Below are 18469 nucleotides of genomic sequence, written 5' to 3' on the forward strand. Positions count from 1 at the left end.
CTCACATAATAGAAACTTTCTACTTGCCCAGGTCTAGTTTTTGAGCCAATTTAGATTCATTACTACTTGGTAGAACCCATGAAGGATGTATGAAAAATGATTAATGTGGTTGTGAAGTTGGCATCTATTGGGGTGGTGGGATTCTTGGCATGGAAATTCTGTTGGGTCCCAACCCTTAAATTTCAGATGATCAATGATGCTATAAGTGTGTTTGATTCTGAAATTGAAAGCAAATGGGGCCTATAATGTTCAGATGGTGAGACCCACTTAGATTATCTCATGGATTCTTGCCATCTGATCAAGAGATTACAAATGGACGGTTGAAAGAATGACAGGCATAGTTACATTACAGTTTGATCCAACGGTTAAGATCTTCTTTGGTTGATGGAAAAAAATGTGGTAAGGCTTACATAGGATGATCTTAATCCTCCAATCTGTACAGATTTATAATGGGTGACATGTTATTAGAAATCTTTACAGATCAGAGGGATGACTATATCCTATGGATATGATTCTCAGGAAGCAGTCTATGTAAGTTGGGGCCCAACAAATGAACCATCCATAGGGTGATCTTAATCCTCCAATCTCTCTATCATATGGATATGATTCTCCGGAAGCAGTCAATTCAAGTTGGGGCCCGACAAATGAACGATTTAGATCATCCAATAATGTATGTCCCAGTACATTTTTTCTTGTTAAAACTCCTTTTTTCCATGTTTGAGGCATTGATAATCCCACTATCCCATTTTCAGCTTTGTAGAATTGTTTGACCAGCATAGGCCTTTTTAAGCAGCTTGGGATCATTTCATGAAAGGGGCCCACCATGTCATTATTAAGATAGGGCCCATCCCACAACCATGTTTTGATAATTGCACAAACTCAGCTTGTCTTTTCTTTTCTTTCGTACGTCGCTTGTGAGAGCTTTTTGTAGGGGTGCAACTCGGGTCAGGTTGGATCATGTTGAGGCCAACCCTAACCCAACCAGAGATAGGATTCCCTCAACTCTACTCCAACAGAATCCGAGCCTCCGGTTGAGGATGATCAACCCAAATTCAACCTGCCTCTAAATCTCTCAACCCTAAGTCCTAACCCAACCCAACCCATCTAACCTGAAATCGGGGTTGGGGTGGTTCAGGTTCACCTTGGGCCAAATAGAAAAATACACTGAGGTTGGGTTCGGGTCGGGTTGGAAGTTGGGGTGTAAACGAGCCGAGCCGAGCCTGGCCTAACTCAGGCTCGGCTCGGCTCGTTAAGGATTCGAGCCGAGCTCGAGCGAGCTTCCGAGCCCGAGCCAAAATTGACACCCTTAGTTGCAAGGGTGATAACTGATAATCAGCTCTTTAAAGAATAAAAGACAACACGGGTCAGTGCAAGTATTAAAACATGGTTGTGCCGATATCATTACCCTACTTGTATCCCTAAAATATTTCTTCTCTAACTTTTCATAACCCTCTGATATTGCTGCAGCTTATTAGGGTTTCCAAGTCCCACCTCTAAAACACCCAAACAAGAGAGTAAGATTTCACATCGATTCCAATACGTCTTCCTCTTTCCATTTATTTTTTTTCCCTTGCTTCGAAGTCGTTGCAGCTTGAAACCCTAATTTTTTTTTCTCCTTTTGGAAGGGCTTTGGATTCTCTGTAAGTAGCAGCGATGGTGGCGGTCAAGAAGACGGTACGGTTCTGTTCTGTGTTCTTTGTTTTGGATTTTGGGTTAGTTTAGGGTTTTCTTTGTTTTGATATGGATTTCTAGGGTTTCATTTTTTGTTGTTATTTTGAAATTTTGAAGAAAAAGACTGATAAGAACATAAACAACAACAGGCTCGCTTTCGTGATGAAGAGCTTGAGCCCGTTGTTTAGGGTTAGTTTAGGGCGTTCTTTGTTTTGATATGTTTTTCTAGGGTTTCATTTTTTTAGGTTCTTCTTTTGAAATTTTGCAGAAAAAGACTCATGAGAGCATAAACAACAGGCTTGCTCTCGTTATGAAGAGCGGAAAGTACACGCTTGGTTATAAAACTGTTCTTCGATCGCTACGGAGCTCGAAAGGTGATTTGCATTTTCTTTGTTTGCTTTTCATTAAATCCATGTTTGGATTGCAGGATTTTTTTTGGAAAAGTTTGGAAAGGAAGATTATTTCTAAAATTTCGTACCTTTTTTACACAAAAATATGACTTGAACCAACCCTATTCAATTTTTATATAGAGGGACCTTCAATGTATGATCATATCACTCTAAATAAACTATAATCATATCATTTTCCTCTAATTTGTCGAAATAAAACAAATTTTTAGGAAAAGTTTTTCCATCAGAAATGTTTTTCTTGCAATCCAACTAGGGCCTAAATTTCCCCCTTTTTTTTTGTGATTGATACAATGCACTGTTCTTGTTCTTTTGTGCTTTGTAGTGGGTAGGAATTGTGACTATTTTGTGGGCTTTTATTTCTTTTTTGATACTTTTCGTTACGGGGCACAGTCTTTGAGTTTTTTGGGAAATGGCAGGAAAACTTATTATTCTATCAAACAATTGCCCACCTCTGAGGAAGTCTGAGATTGAATACTATGCAATGCTTGCGAAGGTTGGAGTGCACCATTTTAATGGAAGTAAGTGGCTTTGCTGATTTTTTTCTGTAATTAATGTCACTTCTTCTATGCTTAATGCTACTGGAACGGATTACCGATTCATGCAATGGATTACTGTTTTTTTTGGGGGAAATGTCACTTCTGATTTTTTTAATTGTGCGCATCAAGGTTTTTGTCGCAGTTTACTTTTATCCTATGTCATTGTCAACTTGTTTTTGGTGCTTCTCTTCCATCCCTTGTTATTTTATGTAAGAGATCTTACGTATGTAGAATGTCTTGATAACTTAGTGACCTGTGTTTAGGACATGTGCAATTTTGCTTGATGAGTACTACTAGCTATCACGGTAAAGAAATTTAAAGGCTCTCTTTTTCATACACTGCTTAGGCATTCAATAACGAAATGTTGTAACTGTGGCATCTGAGTTACGTAGAACGGGCCATATATTTCAATACTTAAGTGCTGTTAGTTATGTATTTGCACCGGAAATGGACATGCCAACTGTCATTGATCTTGGGGAGTCATCTGCCATTGGAAATTAAAGGAAGTTTTTCTTATATAAATCATATCTTCAAATGCTTATGGAGGTTGTAGTTAAAAAACTCATGTACAATACCCTATGAAAGTTAAAGGTAAGTATTTTAATCAAAATCACATGTCTAAATACTTGTAGAGGTTGAGGTTAGGTAAGCAACACATGTCCAAAATCACGTTGGAAATTATATATAGTTATTTTCATCAAAAAAACATTTCTAAAAGCCATTGGAAGTTAAAGCTAGTTACCTCCATCAAAATTGCATGGTCAAATTTTATTGGGGATGCACAAAGCTACTTGACATAAAAAGTGACTATAACTCGGCCATCACTCTCATGTGAGACACACTCATTTTCTAATTGTATGATTTTTTTTTTTTTGAAAATGATTTTCTTATTGCATGATAAATGTGTACTTTGACACGAGAAATTATATAGTGCAAGGCCGTGAAGTCCAGTGTAAGCAGTATGACAAAAGTATTGCCCTTGATATTTGATCCAACAGCAGCCTCTTTAAAAAAGGGCTGCTATTGGATCAAATATCAAGGGTGGTATCGCCTGCACTTGACGGTCGGGCACCATATAAAAAGTCTTGACGTAAAGAATTTACATCCTGTTGTTTTTTTTGTTTTTTTGAAATGATAATTTGCATCCTCCAGTAAGAGTTACCATCTTATGTAGTTTATGGTTGGTCCTTTGGAAAAAACTTGTTCTTTTGATTTCTCTCTCTTTTGAAATTTCAGAATATTCTCCTAAGAGGCGCCAAACTTTACTTTTTAATAGATTTTTTTTGGTTCTTTTTAGTCTCTCGGAAGTCTTAGTAGACTAGTCATTTATTACAGCTCGTTTGATTGCCTAAGTCTGTAACGATTTTTTTTTTGAAAATCAGTCTGTAACCAAATTAAACATTCAATAGAGGAACCAAACCTCGATAAAATCGCCTTACCAATCGTTGTCAGGCACCCCTTGTTGTTTAATTGTTTATTTTTTTGTTATCGATCAATTAGTAGGATCAACCGTTTTTTATTTATATATTTATGATGCATCCAAGAAGGAGCAACAATGAAGAAGTTGGTTCTTGGGAAGAGAATTCCAATTTTCTTGCTCAAATTGGAGAATAATTGGAGCCAATCGTTCATAGTTTTGTTGCCATTAATGGCAAATGGAAATCAAATCGCTGATGGAGTATCGTTCAATAGAATTGTGTTGCAAATGATACCACTTGCATTGTTAGTACTTTTTACCATATCAATAGCTGGAAGCCAGGAACATTGACAGGCTTAATGAGATAAAAAATATATTCTAGAGGAGCTTGCGAATTGTTTCAATCCCATTGAGGTGAGTTTAACTCAACCATATGTAGCTTCACAATTTGCAAGGCTAGAAGCTGTCCAATTAGTCAACTTGGCATAGCCGTTTATACATGAGATTGAGGAAGAAATTGGAAGGTATCGAGATACATGATCTTAGAGATCTTCTATCCCTTGCATATGGTTATGTGTGGTTGCTTAAGGAGAATGAGCAACTTAAAATCTAATCACATGGAACATTATTATTACCCTAATGCAAAATTAAATTTGAATGTAGCCGAAGTGATAGAAAAGTCCTTTAGTCTGTCTTGCTCTATAATGCTGAAATGGGCTATACCGCCTATGCCCAAGAGTTCGGTGTTTAAGAGCGAACTCGACTATTCTTTTGATATAATGAAAGTTGATGAAGTTTTTGATCATATTCTTTTATGTAAATTCATTAAAATGTCGAATGATTAGTCTAAATGTGACTATGATTATAAATGAAAAAAATGACAATTGCACATGCATGGATTGAACCCCCCCCCCTCCCCAACCCCACCCCCAAAAAAAAAAAAAACCACACACACACACACACACACACACACAAAATCCACTGTGCAGATTTTAGGTATCTGATCCAAAAGCATATTGATGATAGTCTCCGGTGTTTTCCAACAGCAATGGAAGAAATGTGAATAACAAATGGAAGAAGAAGGTAGGGACAACCACAAGCTGGAGGCAGAGTTGGGTGCCGGTGTTCTTGAGCGAAATACAGAGTACAGATATAGATATTTCGTGGGAAAGAGCATGGCTTTCCAGGGTTTTAGCAAGAACTCAGGCCCTTCTATTCCACCCAAAAATCAGACCCTTTTTGGAAATTTCCCTCACACTTCAGTCTCAACAAACCCTAGTAAGAATCCCATCACTGCCCAACAACAGTCCCAAAGGTGTGAGAGAATGTTGCCGAAAGAAAAGCTTGTGAGAAAGGAGGATTTTCAATGGCAGGATCAGAAGAATCGTAGGAAAAAAAGGATAGATCGAATGGGGGATAAGAGAAGCCGTGAGAATCGTGGGGACTGGAGATGTTGCCGATGTGGGTTTTTAAACTTCAGAAAGCGTGTGGAATGTTGGGGCTGCGGAAAAATTTGGTCATCCCTGGACGTGAATATCAAAAGTTCGAGAATGGAGCCAAAAATTTTAGGTCATACCCCCAAGATTGATTCTGATGTTCTATCTCAAAACTTAGTCATGGGAGTTCCTGAGAGTGGTGATGTTGTACCAATGGTCTCTATTAAAGGTGCAAATCGGAGCTTGTGGGGTAAAATCAGAGCGGGATGGTCAGGGGACGTTCCGGCCTTAGAAGATTGGCTCCGGAGAAGAAATGTGTTGGAGGGTTTTGTTAAGGTCTATAAAATTGATAAATCAGAAGTGATTATTATCCAAGATCAAAGGGTGGCTGTGATAGATTCTCAAATGGCATGGGCTGCAGCGTCTAATTCACCTTTTGTGGAGTTATGTGTATGGACAAAGAAATTTGATAGCTCTGAGGTAGAGGATTGGTGGTATATCTCTGGGATTCCTCCTCAAGCTTGGTGCACAGAAAACTTTATGAAAATAGGGAGGAAGATTGGCAAGGTGATTGAGACAGACCCTTCATGCAAATCGGGAAGGGGTTATTCGAAGGCTAAAATCCGGATTATTACTAGTGGCATTTGTCCGGTGGTCGTGGCTGTCCCGGTATGCGTTGAGGGGGAGACGATGTGGGCGAAGTGTGAGAAAGGTGTCTCTGTAAACATTGGATCCCTAGAAGATGGTAAATCGACCGAGACTAGCGATTCGGAGAACTCGGTGGATGAGTATGTGGAAGATGGGTTGTCTCAGAGTGAAGATGGTCAGCCGGACTTGCTCCCGGAGAAGACATGTGCACATGCTAGCTTTGTAAGAGAAGGCGCACGCTTAGAGGCTTACAATAGCAATCTGGAACATGTTAGCACTTTTTTTGACTTTCAAAACTTCGATCCAATTGCCTCAGACCCAGTGGTTGGAGATGGGCGGGAATCTCGTCAGGAGTGTGCACATCACGTGCTAGCTGAGTGCCTTGGTTTGCACGCTTCCAGCTTTAATGAGCTGCTTTCAAATACCGAGAGTTCTCTACCGGGTATCACCGGTGTAAATGAAATGTGTACCGACAGGTGCCCGAGGACGAAGGCTATTAACATTGGTCGTATAGATGAGGCTTTGGATCAAGTGGTTGAGCCTTTTAACGAACTTCGAGCCCAGTTGCACCTTTTTGTGGACAATATTGTGGGCTTGGTTGAGAGGGTTTCTTCCTGCATGGCCCGGCCCATCACTCCTGCTATTACGAAGAAAAGAAATTTCACTTCCACTATGGTAATGACTCCATTGATTGAGTTCTCTCCTACAAAGCGTGGTGGAACCCTTATCCCTTGTAGGCAGGATCATCTCATCCTGTCATCTAGAGTGAGGGACTCCGCGACCCAAGACCCTGAGTTTGATCTTGAAATTGGCAGAGAGCTGGATATGTGTGTTCATGGGCCGATGCAAGAGCAGGCCCTCCCGGATCCAATTTTGCCTGATCAGAGTACTTCACGACAATCTGAGGTTCCTGTTGAAGCTATATTTAAGAGAATAGGGGACTCGCTTTTGAGTTCTTCCAAAAAGCAAATACCCTGCCCCCATAACCCATATAGTCATGGTTCGGGGGGCTATCCAAATCGGGTCAAAGGCACGTTACCACTGCTGGAGTTGGAGGCTTGCTGCCCCCGCGATATGTCAGAAGAAGGTACAAACAATTTCAATTCGGGTTTGGGTAATACGAATTTTTCCTCTTATGTTGCTATGCAGGATACAGCATTAGGCAATAAAGATGCTATTAGTCCGGTTGGCAATCTGATAAATGAAGACCCTGGTCCATATTCTAGTATTCTTTCATTGAGATCCTATGGTGTTTCATCTGATGCGGAGCAATTGATTCGGGATAATAATTCTGACTTTATCAGTAATGATGTTCCTATCTTTGAGATTGAGTGTTCCAATTTACCGGGGGTGGAGGATAGAGAGGAGGATATAGATAGGTCTGTCACTCATACGGTTGGGATTAGCCAAAAACTAGGCGTGATATATCATGGGTCGATGGAGGAGTTTCGTGATATGATCAAATGTTCTGAGATCAGGGATGCTGAAGGGAATGATAATATTAGGAGGTGTTCGTCTGACACTTCTAAGAAAAAGCTGAGGGAGCTTACTAGATTAAAATCCGGAGTGAATTATGGTGTCCCTCTTGTTGATGTGGAGGCATTGAGCTCTTCTTCCAATAGGAAAAAGAGTGCGAGGAAGGGGAGGAAATCTGTCAAATTTGTTTCTCTATGAAGATGTTATCCTGGAATGTAAATGGATTGGGGTCTTTAGCTAAAAGGGCTCAAGTAAAAGGGTTAGTCAAGAAAATTAAACCGGAGCTCATTTGCATTCAAGAGACAAAGTTAGGGGTAATTGATAGGAATGTTATTAAAAGTCTCGGTGGTAGCTTGGAATGGGGTTTTTCTTTTGTTGGAGCTATTGGGGCCTCGGGTGGTATCTTAATAGCCTGGGATGAATCTAGTTGGGTTTTGTCGGAGGAATGGAAGGGTAGATTTTCAATTTCTATTGTTCTCCGGTGGGTTGTGGATGCAGCTCTAGTCTTGTTCTCTGGTGTTTATGGTCCCTCTCTTTGGGCTGATAAGGGATTGTTATGGGGAGAATTGAATAGAGTTAGGGTTAGATGGGCCTACCCTTGGTGTATTGGGGGGGATTTCAATGAAATTAGATTTGTCGGCGAAAGATTTGGATGTCGGAGATCTAACCAGAATATGGTCGCTTTCGCCGACTTCATCTCAAACCATGATTTAATTGATCTTCCCATGACTGGTGCAAGGTTTACTTGGAACAGAGGAGATAGTCATAGTAGGATTGATCGATTCCTCATTTGTCCTTGTTGGATGAATTTGGCTCCTGAGGTTTACCAAAAGGCCCTTATTCATTCTGTCTCTGATCATTGTCCACTCTTTTTGGATCCAAGATTGGAATCCTGGGGACCACCTCCTTTTAGGTTCGAGATCGCGTGGCTTCAGTTACCCCATATGGAGAAAAGATTGGGGGAGTGGTGGGCATCCGTTCAGGTTCCGGGGCCTGCGGATGTTGTTATTGGGCAAAAACTTAGACATGTAAAGAAAAAATTGAAGGAATGGGTAGCAGAGAGGAGATTAGTTGATTCGAATAGAAAGGTATGGTTGGAGTGTAGAATTGAGGAGCTAGCCACTTTGGAGGAATCCGGATTAGGGAATGTCAACTCTAGGGAGGAATTGGGAAGAGTGAAAGAAGAACACAAAGGTTTGCTGCTTCATGAGGAAATCACTTGGCGTCAAAAATCGAGAGTGAGGTGGTTAAAGGAAGGGGATAAGAATTCGGCTTATTTTCACGCATTGGCTAGTGCCAGAAGGCGGAAAAATAGGATTGAGTATTTGGAGGATAACGGAATTAAGGTGTCGGGGAAGGATGAGGTTACCAACGTGATCTTAAACTTCTATACATCTTTGTATTCATCTGAGGGCATTTCTAGACCACTTCCGGAGGATTTGTTATTTAGTGAGTTGAGTATGAATGAAAGAATTGACTTGGAGAAACCTTTTGAGGAAAACGAGATTGAAAAAGGAGTTTTCTCTATTTGTAGGGATAAGGCCCCTGGACCCGACGGTTTCTGTCTTGCGTTCTTTCAATCTTGTTGGGAGTATGTTAAAGGGGATATCGTGAGATTTTTTGAAGAATTCTACAATGGACTGACTCTGGACAAAGGCACGGGGGCAACTTTTATCACCCTTATTCCGAAAGTCGTTGGTGCATCTAAAATATCTGAGTACCGTCCTATAAGCCTAGTGGGATGTTTGTACAAAGTTTTGGCAAAAATTTTAGCGGATCGGCTGAAGGTGGTTCTTTCATCTATTATATCTGATTGCCAAAGTGCTTTTGTTCCCAAGAGGCAGATTTTAGATTGCTCATTGGTTGCTAATGAGGCCATTGATTCATATATTAGGCTTGGCATGGGAGGTATTGTGTGCAAGCTAGACATGGAAAAGGCTTATGATAGGGTGGAATGGGATTGTTTGGATTATCTGCTTGGCAGAATGGGGTTTGGTGATAGGTGGAGAGGCTGGATGAGGGTTTGTGTTTCTTCTGCATGGTTCTCGATTCTAATTAATGGATCCCCAAAAGGATTCTTTAAGTCATCTCGTGGTCTTAGGCAGGGAGATCCATTATCCCCTTTTTTGTTTCTCATTGTGGCTGAGACTCTTAGTAGGTTGATAACCAAAGGGACTGGGTTGGGTTTATTTAATGGTTTCAGAATAGGTAGTGAGATGGTGGAGGTGTCTCATCTTCAATTCGCTGATGATACTCTACTTTTTTGTGAACCGGATAGGTCTAAAGTGTTGAACTTGAAATCTTCCCTGCGATGTTATGAGCTTATTACTGGTCAGAGATCAAATTTCCACAAGTCTAAACTGTATGCTCTAAACATTCCGCAGGAGGAGGCTCTTGTGTTGGCAAAAGTTCTGGGTTGTCAGCTTGATTATTTGCCATCTTCGTATCTGGGTCTCCCGTTGGGAGTAAGAAGACCTAATAGACTTTTGTGGGAACCTATTGTTGAAAGAATTGAAAGGAGGTTGGACTCATGGAAAAGGAATCTTGTCTCTAGAGGGGGAAGGCTTGTATTGGTCAAGGCGGTTTTGGCCCATATCCCTATTTATTTTTTGTCCTTGTTCAAGTGTCCAATTAGTGTTGTTTTGAGAATTGAACAAATTCAACGAAGATTCTTATGGGGAGGAAATGTCGTGAAAAATTGTATCCCTCTAGTTAGCTGGAAAAATGTGTGCTTACCCATTAAGAAAGGTGGTTTGGGTATTAGAAGAATCAGGGAATTTAATCATGCTTTATTGGGTAAATGGCTATGGAGGTTTGGAGAAGAACAATCTCAAATGTGGGTTAAAGTTATTAACAGTAAATATGGTTGTCTGTCGGGGTTGTGGGCATCTGACAATCGCTTGAAGAATAAAGGATTGTCTGTTTGGAGCGACATTTTGAAAATGTCTCACTCCTTTAATTTGAACATTAGGTTTAGAGTTTATTCGGGGGATAGGATTAAATTTTGGAGTGATGTGTGGTGTGCGGAGAAGCCACTCTTGGAATTGTTCCCGGATCTTTATAGAGCAGCTTCTGATAAAGAGGCTTTTGTTGGTGATTGTTTTGACCGTACTAGGGGTGTTCTTGTATGGTCCCCGGTTTTCAGGAGGAATTTCTTTGATAGGGAGTTAGAGTCGGTATCCCGTTTTCTTGAGCTTCTTGATGGGTGTTACATTAAGAGGAATGGTGTGGATAAAAGAATATGGACTGCGGAATCTTCAGGTATCTTCTCTGTCAAATCTTTCTATTTTCTCTTGGTGCCTGGTGATGTATCCTCTATATCAGCCAAGGTATGGAAATTTCATTGTCCGCCTAGTGTTTGTATCTTCGGTTGGGCAGTATGTCGCGATCGGATTCAAACGATTAACTTTCTACGAAAGCGTGGTATGTTGCTCATTGACCATTGCCCTCTATGCTTGAATGATGGGGAATCTGTGGGTCATCTTTTCATGCATTGTTCCTTCACTCGTCAGCTATGGAGTCTCATACTTTCGAGGTTTGGTATTGCTTGGGTCTTTCCATCATCTATTCCGAATTTGGTAGGTCAATGGGGTTTTGTGCCTTGGAGGAAGAAAGGAAAAATATTATGGAATATTTGTTTGCTTGCGACGTGGTGGGTGATTTGGAAAGAGAGAAACTCTCGTGTTTTTGAAGGGATAGCCAAATCTCCGTATTGGCTTTACATAAAAATCATTGCACTATCAATATCTTGGGCGAGATGTCTTTCGGCTTTCCGTTTTGTTTCGGCTTATGACCTTTGGGAGGGGTGGAAGGAAGTTTGTTTTAGTTCGGATAATAGGCCTCGGATTGCTCAACGGTGGGAGACTCCTCCTTGTGGAATGCTTAAAATGAATTTTGATGGTTCGAGTCTTGGAAACCCGGGACCGGCCGGGGTTGGAGGTGTGTCTCGCAATGATTGTGGTGGAGTTGTGTGGGCTTATTCTGGCCCTCTTGGAATATGTGATGCTTCGGAGGCCGAAATAAAGGCGGCTTATCAAGGTATCAAAAGAATTGATAGAGAGAACATGGACAAAACTATTGTGGAGGGTGATTCTCTCAATGTGATTCGGTGGTTAAGTAGGGCGGTGTTGCCTCCATGGAGATTCTATTCTATTTTTGATGAAATAGAGGATTTAATCTCGGGTTCGAGTATTGTGTTTAATCATGTGCGGAGGTCCGCTAATGGAGAGGCGGATGGTTTGGCTAGGGGTGGAGTTAGTCGTTCGGAATTGGAATGGTTTGATTTTCTCCCTCCGTGAGTATTATTTTGTAATTTTTCTTTCTTTTTCTTGTTTCCTGTATTCTCGGGTGTGGTCCATCTCGGTCCCCCCCCTGTTCTTTTTATGATATTTTTCACCATTTCAAAAAAAAAACAAAGAACAGTCTATAGGGAAATTCACATCAACATGGTTTATTTCTCGCCAAAGAAGCTTTCTTCAAAGAAAGTGAAGAAAAATAAAAACAAATTGGAAAGTTTGGCCAAAGCAAAAGCTAGAAGAAGACCAAAGGATGGACAACTATACTCAAGTTGTCATCATGTCATTTCATTGGATGAAGCGTGACCTGTTAGAGAACTTTTGGGCCCTAAAGTGATTTTTTTCATTCCAACAATGGCAAAATCAGATTGATAGTTGAGGGAGATTCCCTCAATCTAACCTGATGGTTAGATGAGAGTCGTCCTCATCCTTGGAGGTTTGATTCAATAGTCGATGAGATCTAGGATCGAGTATTAGATTATCACATTCGTTTTCATCATGTGTGGAGATCGGCCAATGCGGAAGCAGATAGATTAGCACGGACGGGGGTGGTCAGTGTTTCTCTAAACATCTTTGATTTTCTCCTCACTTGTATTCCATCTTTTGATGTTTTTGGTTTTCCTCATGTATCGACCTCCTCGGACGTGCTTTCCCCCCTCCTTTCAATAAAGTTTTTCTTATCATTAAAAAAAAAATAATGAAAAAAATCACTATACGGATAGTAATCATCGTCAAGATCGTATGAAGATGACCAAACCTGCATCTAACATGCAACAAATCGTTGGATGCGGTACACACACATATAAATAGAACCCAAATATCAGCCCAAATGACTGAACATCGGAGGAAGAGAGACCTGTGTCGACATGCACCGGTAATGGGATTGCAATTTGATTTTAATGAAAAGAACTTATTGTTCGATAGGTTGTTCTCCATGAATTTACTATAAACCACATTGGAAATTCCAAAGGTTGTTCTTACAATAGGATTTAAGATCTTTATTTCAAAGAGATAGTCACTAGACATTGGTCATGCCAAAAAGTTGTGAAGCCTTGTGGCAGAGTGACCCCAACATGGCAAGAGACTAAGAGATGACACTAAATTGTGTTGGTTGGTAGAGACCAAAGATAAAGGCATGTTGGATGAGCCGACATGTATTGTGCTTTGAGTGCAAGACAGTGCGCCGCTATATTGATGAAGTCAATGGTCGATTTAGGAGGAGCTCACTCATTAGAGGATGGAGTTGAGTTTGACTTAGAAAAGGTAGCTATGCAAAGGCCTAAGGATCTGATGGGGTTTGTTTGCAAGTGGGCGACTCCACATGGTGAGGCCCATCTACTGTAGTGCATTTCCCTTGCCCAAGTGGCACAGGGGGGAAACTGTATTGATTGTGCTCTTGGAGGACTCGGTGTAACCATCGGGGGTGCTTATTTCAGCATTTTTGGTAGTTGTGCTGGTATGGAACAGGGTGGTGAACTCATGTGTTTCTGTCCAATTTGAGGTACTAGTCCAGGAGAAGACTGAAATGGCTAATTTAATTCGAGTGAGGGAAGGCTTGAGTGGCTAGTAGTGTGAGAGCTTTATTGGATTTAAACATGTGTCATGTGGTGATGGGCCTCAAAGACCCGAGTGACGGTACCCACGGAGGCCATTAGTGATTGTTGGTATGTCCAAATAAGTAGGTCGACACTTGGGTGAAGAAGAATGCAAGGCTAACAGTGAGAGTTGAGGATTCACTTGGGGGAAAAAGAAGAATTCAAGGCTAAGTGGGGGAGTTGAGAATCCCATTGGGGAGACTCATGACCTCAGAGGCGGGACCATTGCCAAAAGTGAATGTGCAGAGATTGCGTGAGTTAGAGCCGAAGTTGAGCAAGAATGTTGTTTTAGAAGACCGCTCTAATCTTGGAGAAGCTAAAGAGAAATCGAAAGATTGCTTGAAGGACTTCAAATCGGGTTGCTCTACCCTTTTATTTTGGTGGTGTTCGAAGGAAACCATTGATGTATCAGGTTACACAAAGGTGAGCCCAATGAAGGAGCTGGTGGCAGTGCACAATCATAATATTTTAAGGCATTAAACCAGAGATTTCGATAACAGCAACTCCATGGGAGTTGAAGGGAAGGCAACAATTTATAGAGTTTGGGGGCAATATGGTGCCATGAGGGAAAATCATTTGCTAATGTGGAGCTAAGTGATAGAGATTGCTCAGTGTCGACAGGGTTTTCTCCAATCCAGAGGGATTTGTTCTCAACGAGGGAAAACCGTTTGCTACTGTGGAGCTAAGTGATAGAGATTGCTCAGTTTCGACATTATTAGGTGGGGGAGTGTCATGGGAAAATCAGTTGGCTTCTTGTGATAGGCGCATGAATGTGCGCTAGTGCCATGGGGAGCCATGCTAGGCCCAATAGTGGGACCATTGCTCAAGCTAGTTGGCAAGCCTAGAGGCATTGAAGGCATTTGGTAGGGGCCCAGGGGGGCATGAGTGGTTGCTTCATCCCTTATGCCCTGCAAGTTGTGGGCAAGAACCTTGGTGGTGACTGAAAAGCCACGGTGCATGCTTGCACTCTGGATGACCAATCCTTCAGGTTTGGTGGCTTGGGATGTGGCCTAAACCTTAAGTTCTGTCTTGTTCCTTGGTGGACTCCAGCTATCTGAGCAGGATGTGTGGACTTGTTCTACAGTCTTGCAAATTGTCTCTTGGTTCAACCGTGTGCCTTGAGTGCCTGAGTCAGAGGACTTGTCGAAGCAAAGTGTGGCTAGACCTAGCCTCTTCTCCAGATGGCTTTAGCTGCTATGCTGGACTTTCGGTCCTCTAGATTGGTTCATGACATGGGTCTACGCCTTAACAATCCCCGACTGAGACTTGGCGGACTCGTGTGCGATATGGACATGCCTCACACTTGGACAGATTTGCACAGTGCTTGTGGGGCTTATATTCGGTTACTCCTTTTTTTTAATGGCTTCAGCACTTCCATTAAAAAAGTGGGAAAAACCCGAGACCAAGGTGGTCACAATACATAGCAAATAGAACAAAGAAAACCGACAACAATGAAAAGAGCAAGTAATAAGAGCCACCACGGGAAGCGAAAGAGGAGAGGCCCAATGGAAATCACGGAGGTAAGAAGTCAAAAGGCTCAAGCCCCTCCTTGAACACCCCATCCCTAGCAAGCTGGTCAGCTTCACCATTGGTGGACCTTCTGACACGCTGATAGACTATGTTAGAACCCCCCAATTATGTCTTGAATCTCATCAAAGAAAGCGACGAACCTCCAAGGAATAGGATGCGATCCCCTAAGCCATCGGATTATGTTTAACGCATCCCCTTCCACCACCACTTTTGCTACGGATTCTCGGTCAAGTAACTTGATACCCTGATGGACAACACACGCTTCCACCTCATTTGAATCAGATCCTCCAATGTGGCCGGAGAACGCCCATCTAACCATCCTTGTCTCATCACTAAGCACCCGGCCTATTCCAGTAGGACACGGGTTTCCCATGCTAGAGCGATCAAAGTTCAGTTTCAATTTGGTAGGACTAGGCCGTTACCAAATCTGCTCGACTGGATCCTTCTTCTCCCCCCACTATTCCAAAGGTCGAAAGAAGACACAAATATGAAACATGGGATGTTTTTTACCCATGAAATCATGAAGGCAATAACTTGTTCGGTTACTCGTTATGTATGTTGATCATGTTAAGTGAGCTTAAAGTGGTGCACAACGAGGCATGCTAGTAGTACTGGTGGGAGGGAGGGGCTTGTAGTTTATGAAGCATATATGAGGTGACAAGAGGTATTAGGTATGTGGGGCCTTTAGGGCTTTACACTGGAGCACACTATCACTTGCATGGGTTTGCAGCCGATGAAAAAAATGAAGACCCGTGACACTTGGCATGCCACGTGGTGGATACTTCAATATTGCATTTTTTATGGGCACGGCGCTTCAACTACCGCTTGCATGTTTTCATGCCAATTATAGTCCAGGAAATGTGTATGCGTGTATGTTGAACCAACTAGTGAATGGAATACGCATTGTTGCGTAATTACAACTCCTTTATATAGATATATAAAATCTCATATCTAGGATTGGGGTCCCCCATTGATACTCTTGAACATATTATGCGAATACTTTGTCACAACTATCTCTGAGATTTGAAGATCCCCTGATATTTTTTGAGATATATTTAAAAGAGTTGTGATCTCTTATACTGAAACTGATATTTTTCCAAGAATTCCTGACATTTTCATAATAATATCATGATGTTATCGTGATATTTCCATGATGTTTATATTTGTTTTTCATTATTAAATTCCCTTTACTTTCTTTGTAATTTCAATATTGCATATTTTATTGGCACACCAGTTATACTAAAATAGAAAGTACAGCACAAGGAGAAGATGTGTCCTCTAACAATTACGCAACAACATTGCATCAACCATCTATGACAATGGATCGCGTTACGTCTTCTGTAGGAAGTCCATTTGCCTTCGTAAATCTTGGAATTTTTATGAAGAACCGAGCAAGATGTGTTCTCTTTGTAAATCTTGGAGTTTGTTTGAAGGACCGAGCGATAAATCAATGGCTTCCAAGATATATTTAGCTAATCTTCACGGACAAGGGAAATGCTTTAAGCCCCATCCAATAACGTTCTGAGTCTTCTTCCATAAGCAAAGAGCTGAGCAGTTGTGAGCTGTCTGCTTTTGTGGATCTCGGTCTGCAGTTCAGGTGTTCTTTGCCTTTTATTAATATAGTTCCCATCATTCAAAAAGAAGAAATAAATGTCAGGACAGTTTCGACAAAAAAAATGTGAAGACAGGGAGGAAAGCTCTTGTTTCTGCTTCACTAGATTTTGTATTTCAAGTTGCACCAGAAAAAATGCTTTGGCAATTTCTTTTGAATTTATTGCCTACACACGTGTCGTGTCACACCTGTTTCCACAAGTGTCGACACTCCATTCGACACCTGTAAATATATTTCTAGAAGTGACATACTTAATGTAGGCATGTCGACACATTTTTGTACGACGTCAAGTGTTACATTCTGTTTTATTATTGATTATTGTGTTTACCTCTTTTATAATTAACTCTTCTTATATTATGAACTCTTCTTTAACTAATATTTGCTGTTAAATCCCTTCTCCTAACCTAAAACTCTAAACAAACTTGTATTCCAATATTATATTCATTGTATCCTATTGATTTTTCTATGTCTCCATTTCTAAATTTTGGGTTTAGTGTGTCCCGTTTCTAAATTTTGGGGTTTGCCGTGTCTGACACTCCGTGTCCGTGTCCACAAATCCAAGATTTTGGGTCATTTCTAGACTTGTACCCTGTTCCATGCCACTCCCCACCCAATACCACCTTGAAATTTACCAATCGTAGAAGAGCTTCTGACCTATGAGTGATATGTTGGCCTGGTGACAATCTCATTGGCTGGCAATTTATGTTGGAACTATGCTGTCTATCATTCTCTCGGGGTATCTGGTTTGGCGTTGTTTTGGTTCCTGGATAACAAAATGTACTTTCATCAAGTAGATGAATTATTTCCCAGAAGCAGGACGTGAAGGACTCATCAGTTGCATATGGTTCACTATGATACTTAGCAAGGATTCTCCAAGTCATCTATAGTTCTGCATTTTGTGTTTATAAATGGTGTCATTGAATGTATGTAACTGATATACATTTCTTTGTTATTTTCACAGACAATGTTGACTTGGGAACTGCATGTGGAAAATATTATCGTGTGTCATGCCTTAGCATCATTGATCCAGGTATATGCCCCTTTCTTCATCCTGGAATCATGCACTTTGCTTCTTTTCTATTCTCCTGTTCTCCTCTATTATGTCAAGCCTATGGGTAGGCTGATAATTGATTGTTCCCTTGTGTTATCCAGGCGATTCTGATATCATCAAAACACTGCCCGGCGACCAGTGAGCGGACGAGGTGGAGTCATTCCTTTGAGTTACCAGCCAAAATCAACTAGAATTAAGTTGCTTTTATTAAAACTTCTTAAGAACATGAAATTTTTGTTGCTTAGATGAAATCTGGTGTCATTTTTTTAAATTAGTTTTTTGAATATTTGATTTGGTTCTAATCAGACCACCAATAGGATCTCTCTGCTTTGTGTGAGTTATGATGGGAAATCAGATTAGCACAATAGTGCCCGACCTGAGTTTTATGGTTGAAGAGAAAGGTGTTTGATTTTTTTTTATTTAGTGATGCTTTGTTTTAGTAGATAATGCTAATGGCCTGATCTTTGAACATTTATGTGTTTTTGAATCTTCTGCTCGTCTCCTTGGATTGCATGACTCTGTGCGCTTCTTTTACATTTTTCTCTCTTTTTTCCCCCTGTAAAGTAACAGAGATTTTAGTGATGGATGAAAGCAAATTACAGTGGGGAGGGGACCAGGTGTCCCTTCAAGTTGAATTTTTTTAACTTAAACCTGATTCAGATGGTCCAAGTTAGAGTTGCACATGCCAACAATGAGGGTGTAGAGTTGGGATTTGAGTTCTTTCCTGCATATATAGATGTTGGAGTGTGGCAAACTTAGTTTAAAGTATCAGGTTATGTCAGGAGGTTATTA

The 18469-nt window shown here is 41.0% G+C and overlaps 1 protein-coding gene across 1 annotated transcript; it reads left to right on the plus strand.

Annotated features, from left to right (window-relative positions):
• Positions 1 to 1404: 1404 nt before the first annotated feature.
• Positions 1405 to 18148, plus strand: LOC143889586 (Ribosomal protein L7Ae/L30e/S12e/Gadd45 family protein). The gene is made up of 6 exons (XM_077393852.1): positions 1405 to 1514; positions 1626 to 1674; positions 1940 to 2045; positions 2498 to 2599; positions 17588 to 17656; positions 17779 to 18148. The coding sequence occupies exons 2-6, from the start codon at positions 1654 to 1656 to the stop codon at positions 17817 to 17819; spliced, it is 339 nt and encodes a 112-aa protein (XP_077249967.1). The 5' UTR covers positions 1405 to 1514; positions 1626 to 1653; the 3' UTR covers positions 17820 to 18148.
• Positions 18149 to 18469: the final 321 nt, after the last annotated feature.

Source organism: Tasmannia lanceolata, unplaced genomic scaffold (genome assembly GCF_043159265.1).
Source record: "Tasmannia lanceolata isolate RefF3 unplaced genomic scaffold, GAP_Taslan_0.1 ptg000013l, whole genome shotgun sequence".
Taxonomy (NCBI): Eukaryota; Viridiplantae; Streptophyta; class Magnoliopsida; order Canellales; family Winteraceae; genus Tasmannia; species Tasmannia lanceolata.

Excerpts from the sequence above, each read along its gene's own strand:
- LOC143889586 (XM_077393852.1), top strand. The coding sequence starts at position 1,654 with ATGGTGGCGGTCAAGAAGACG. Across the intron at positions 2,600-17,587 it reads AGTGCACCATTTTAATGGAA|ACAATGTTGACTTGGGAACT; the intron begins GTAAGTGGCTTT and ends TTATTTTCACAG. Across the intron at positions 17,657-17,778 it reads CCTTAGCATCATTGATCCAG|GCGATTCTGATATCATCAAA; the intron begins GTATATGCCCCT and ends TGTGTTATCCAG.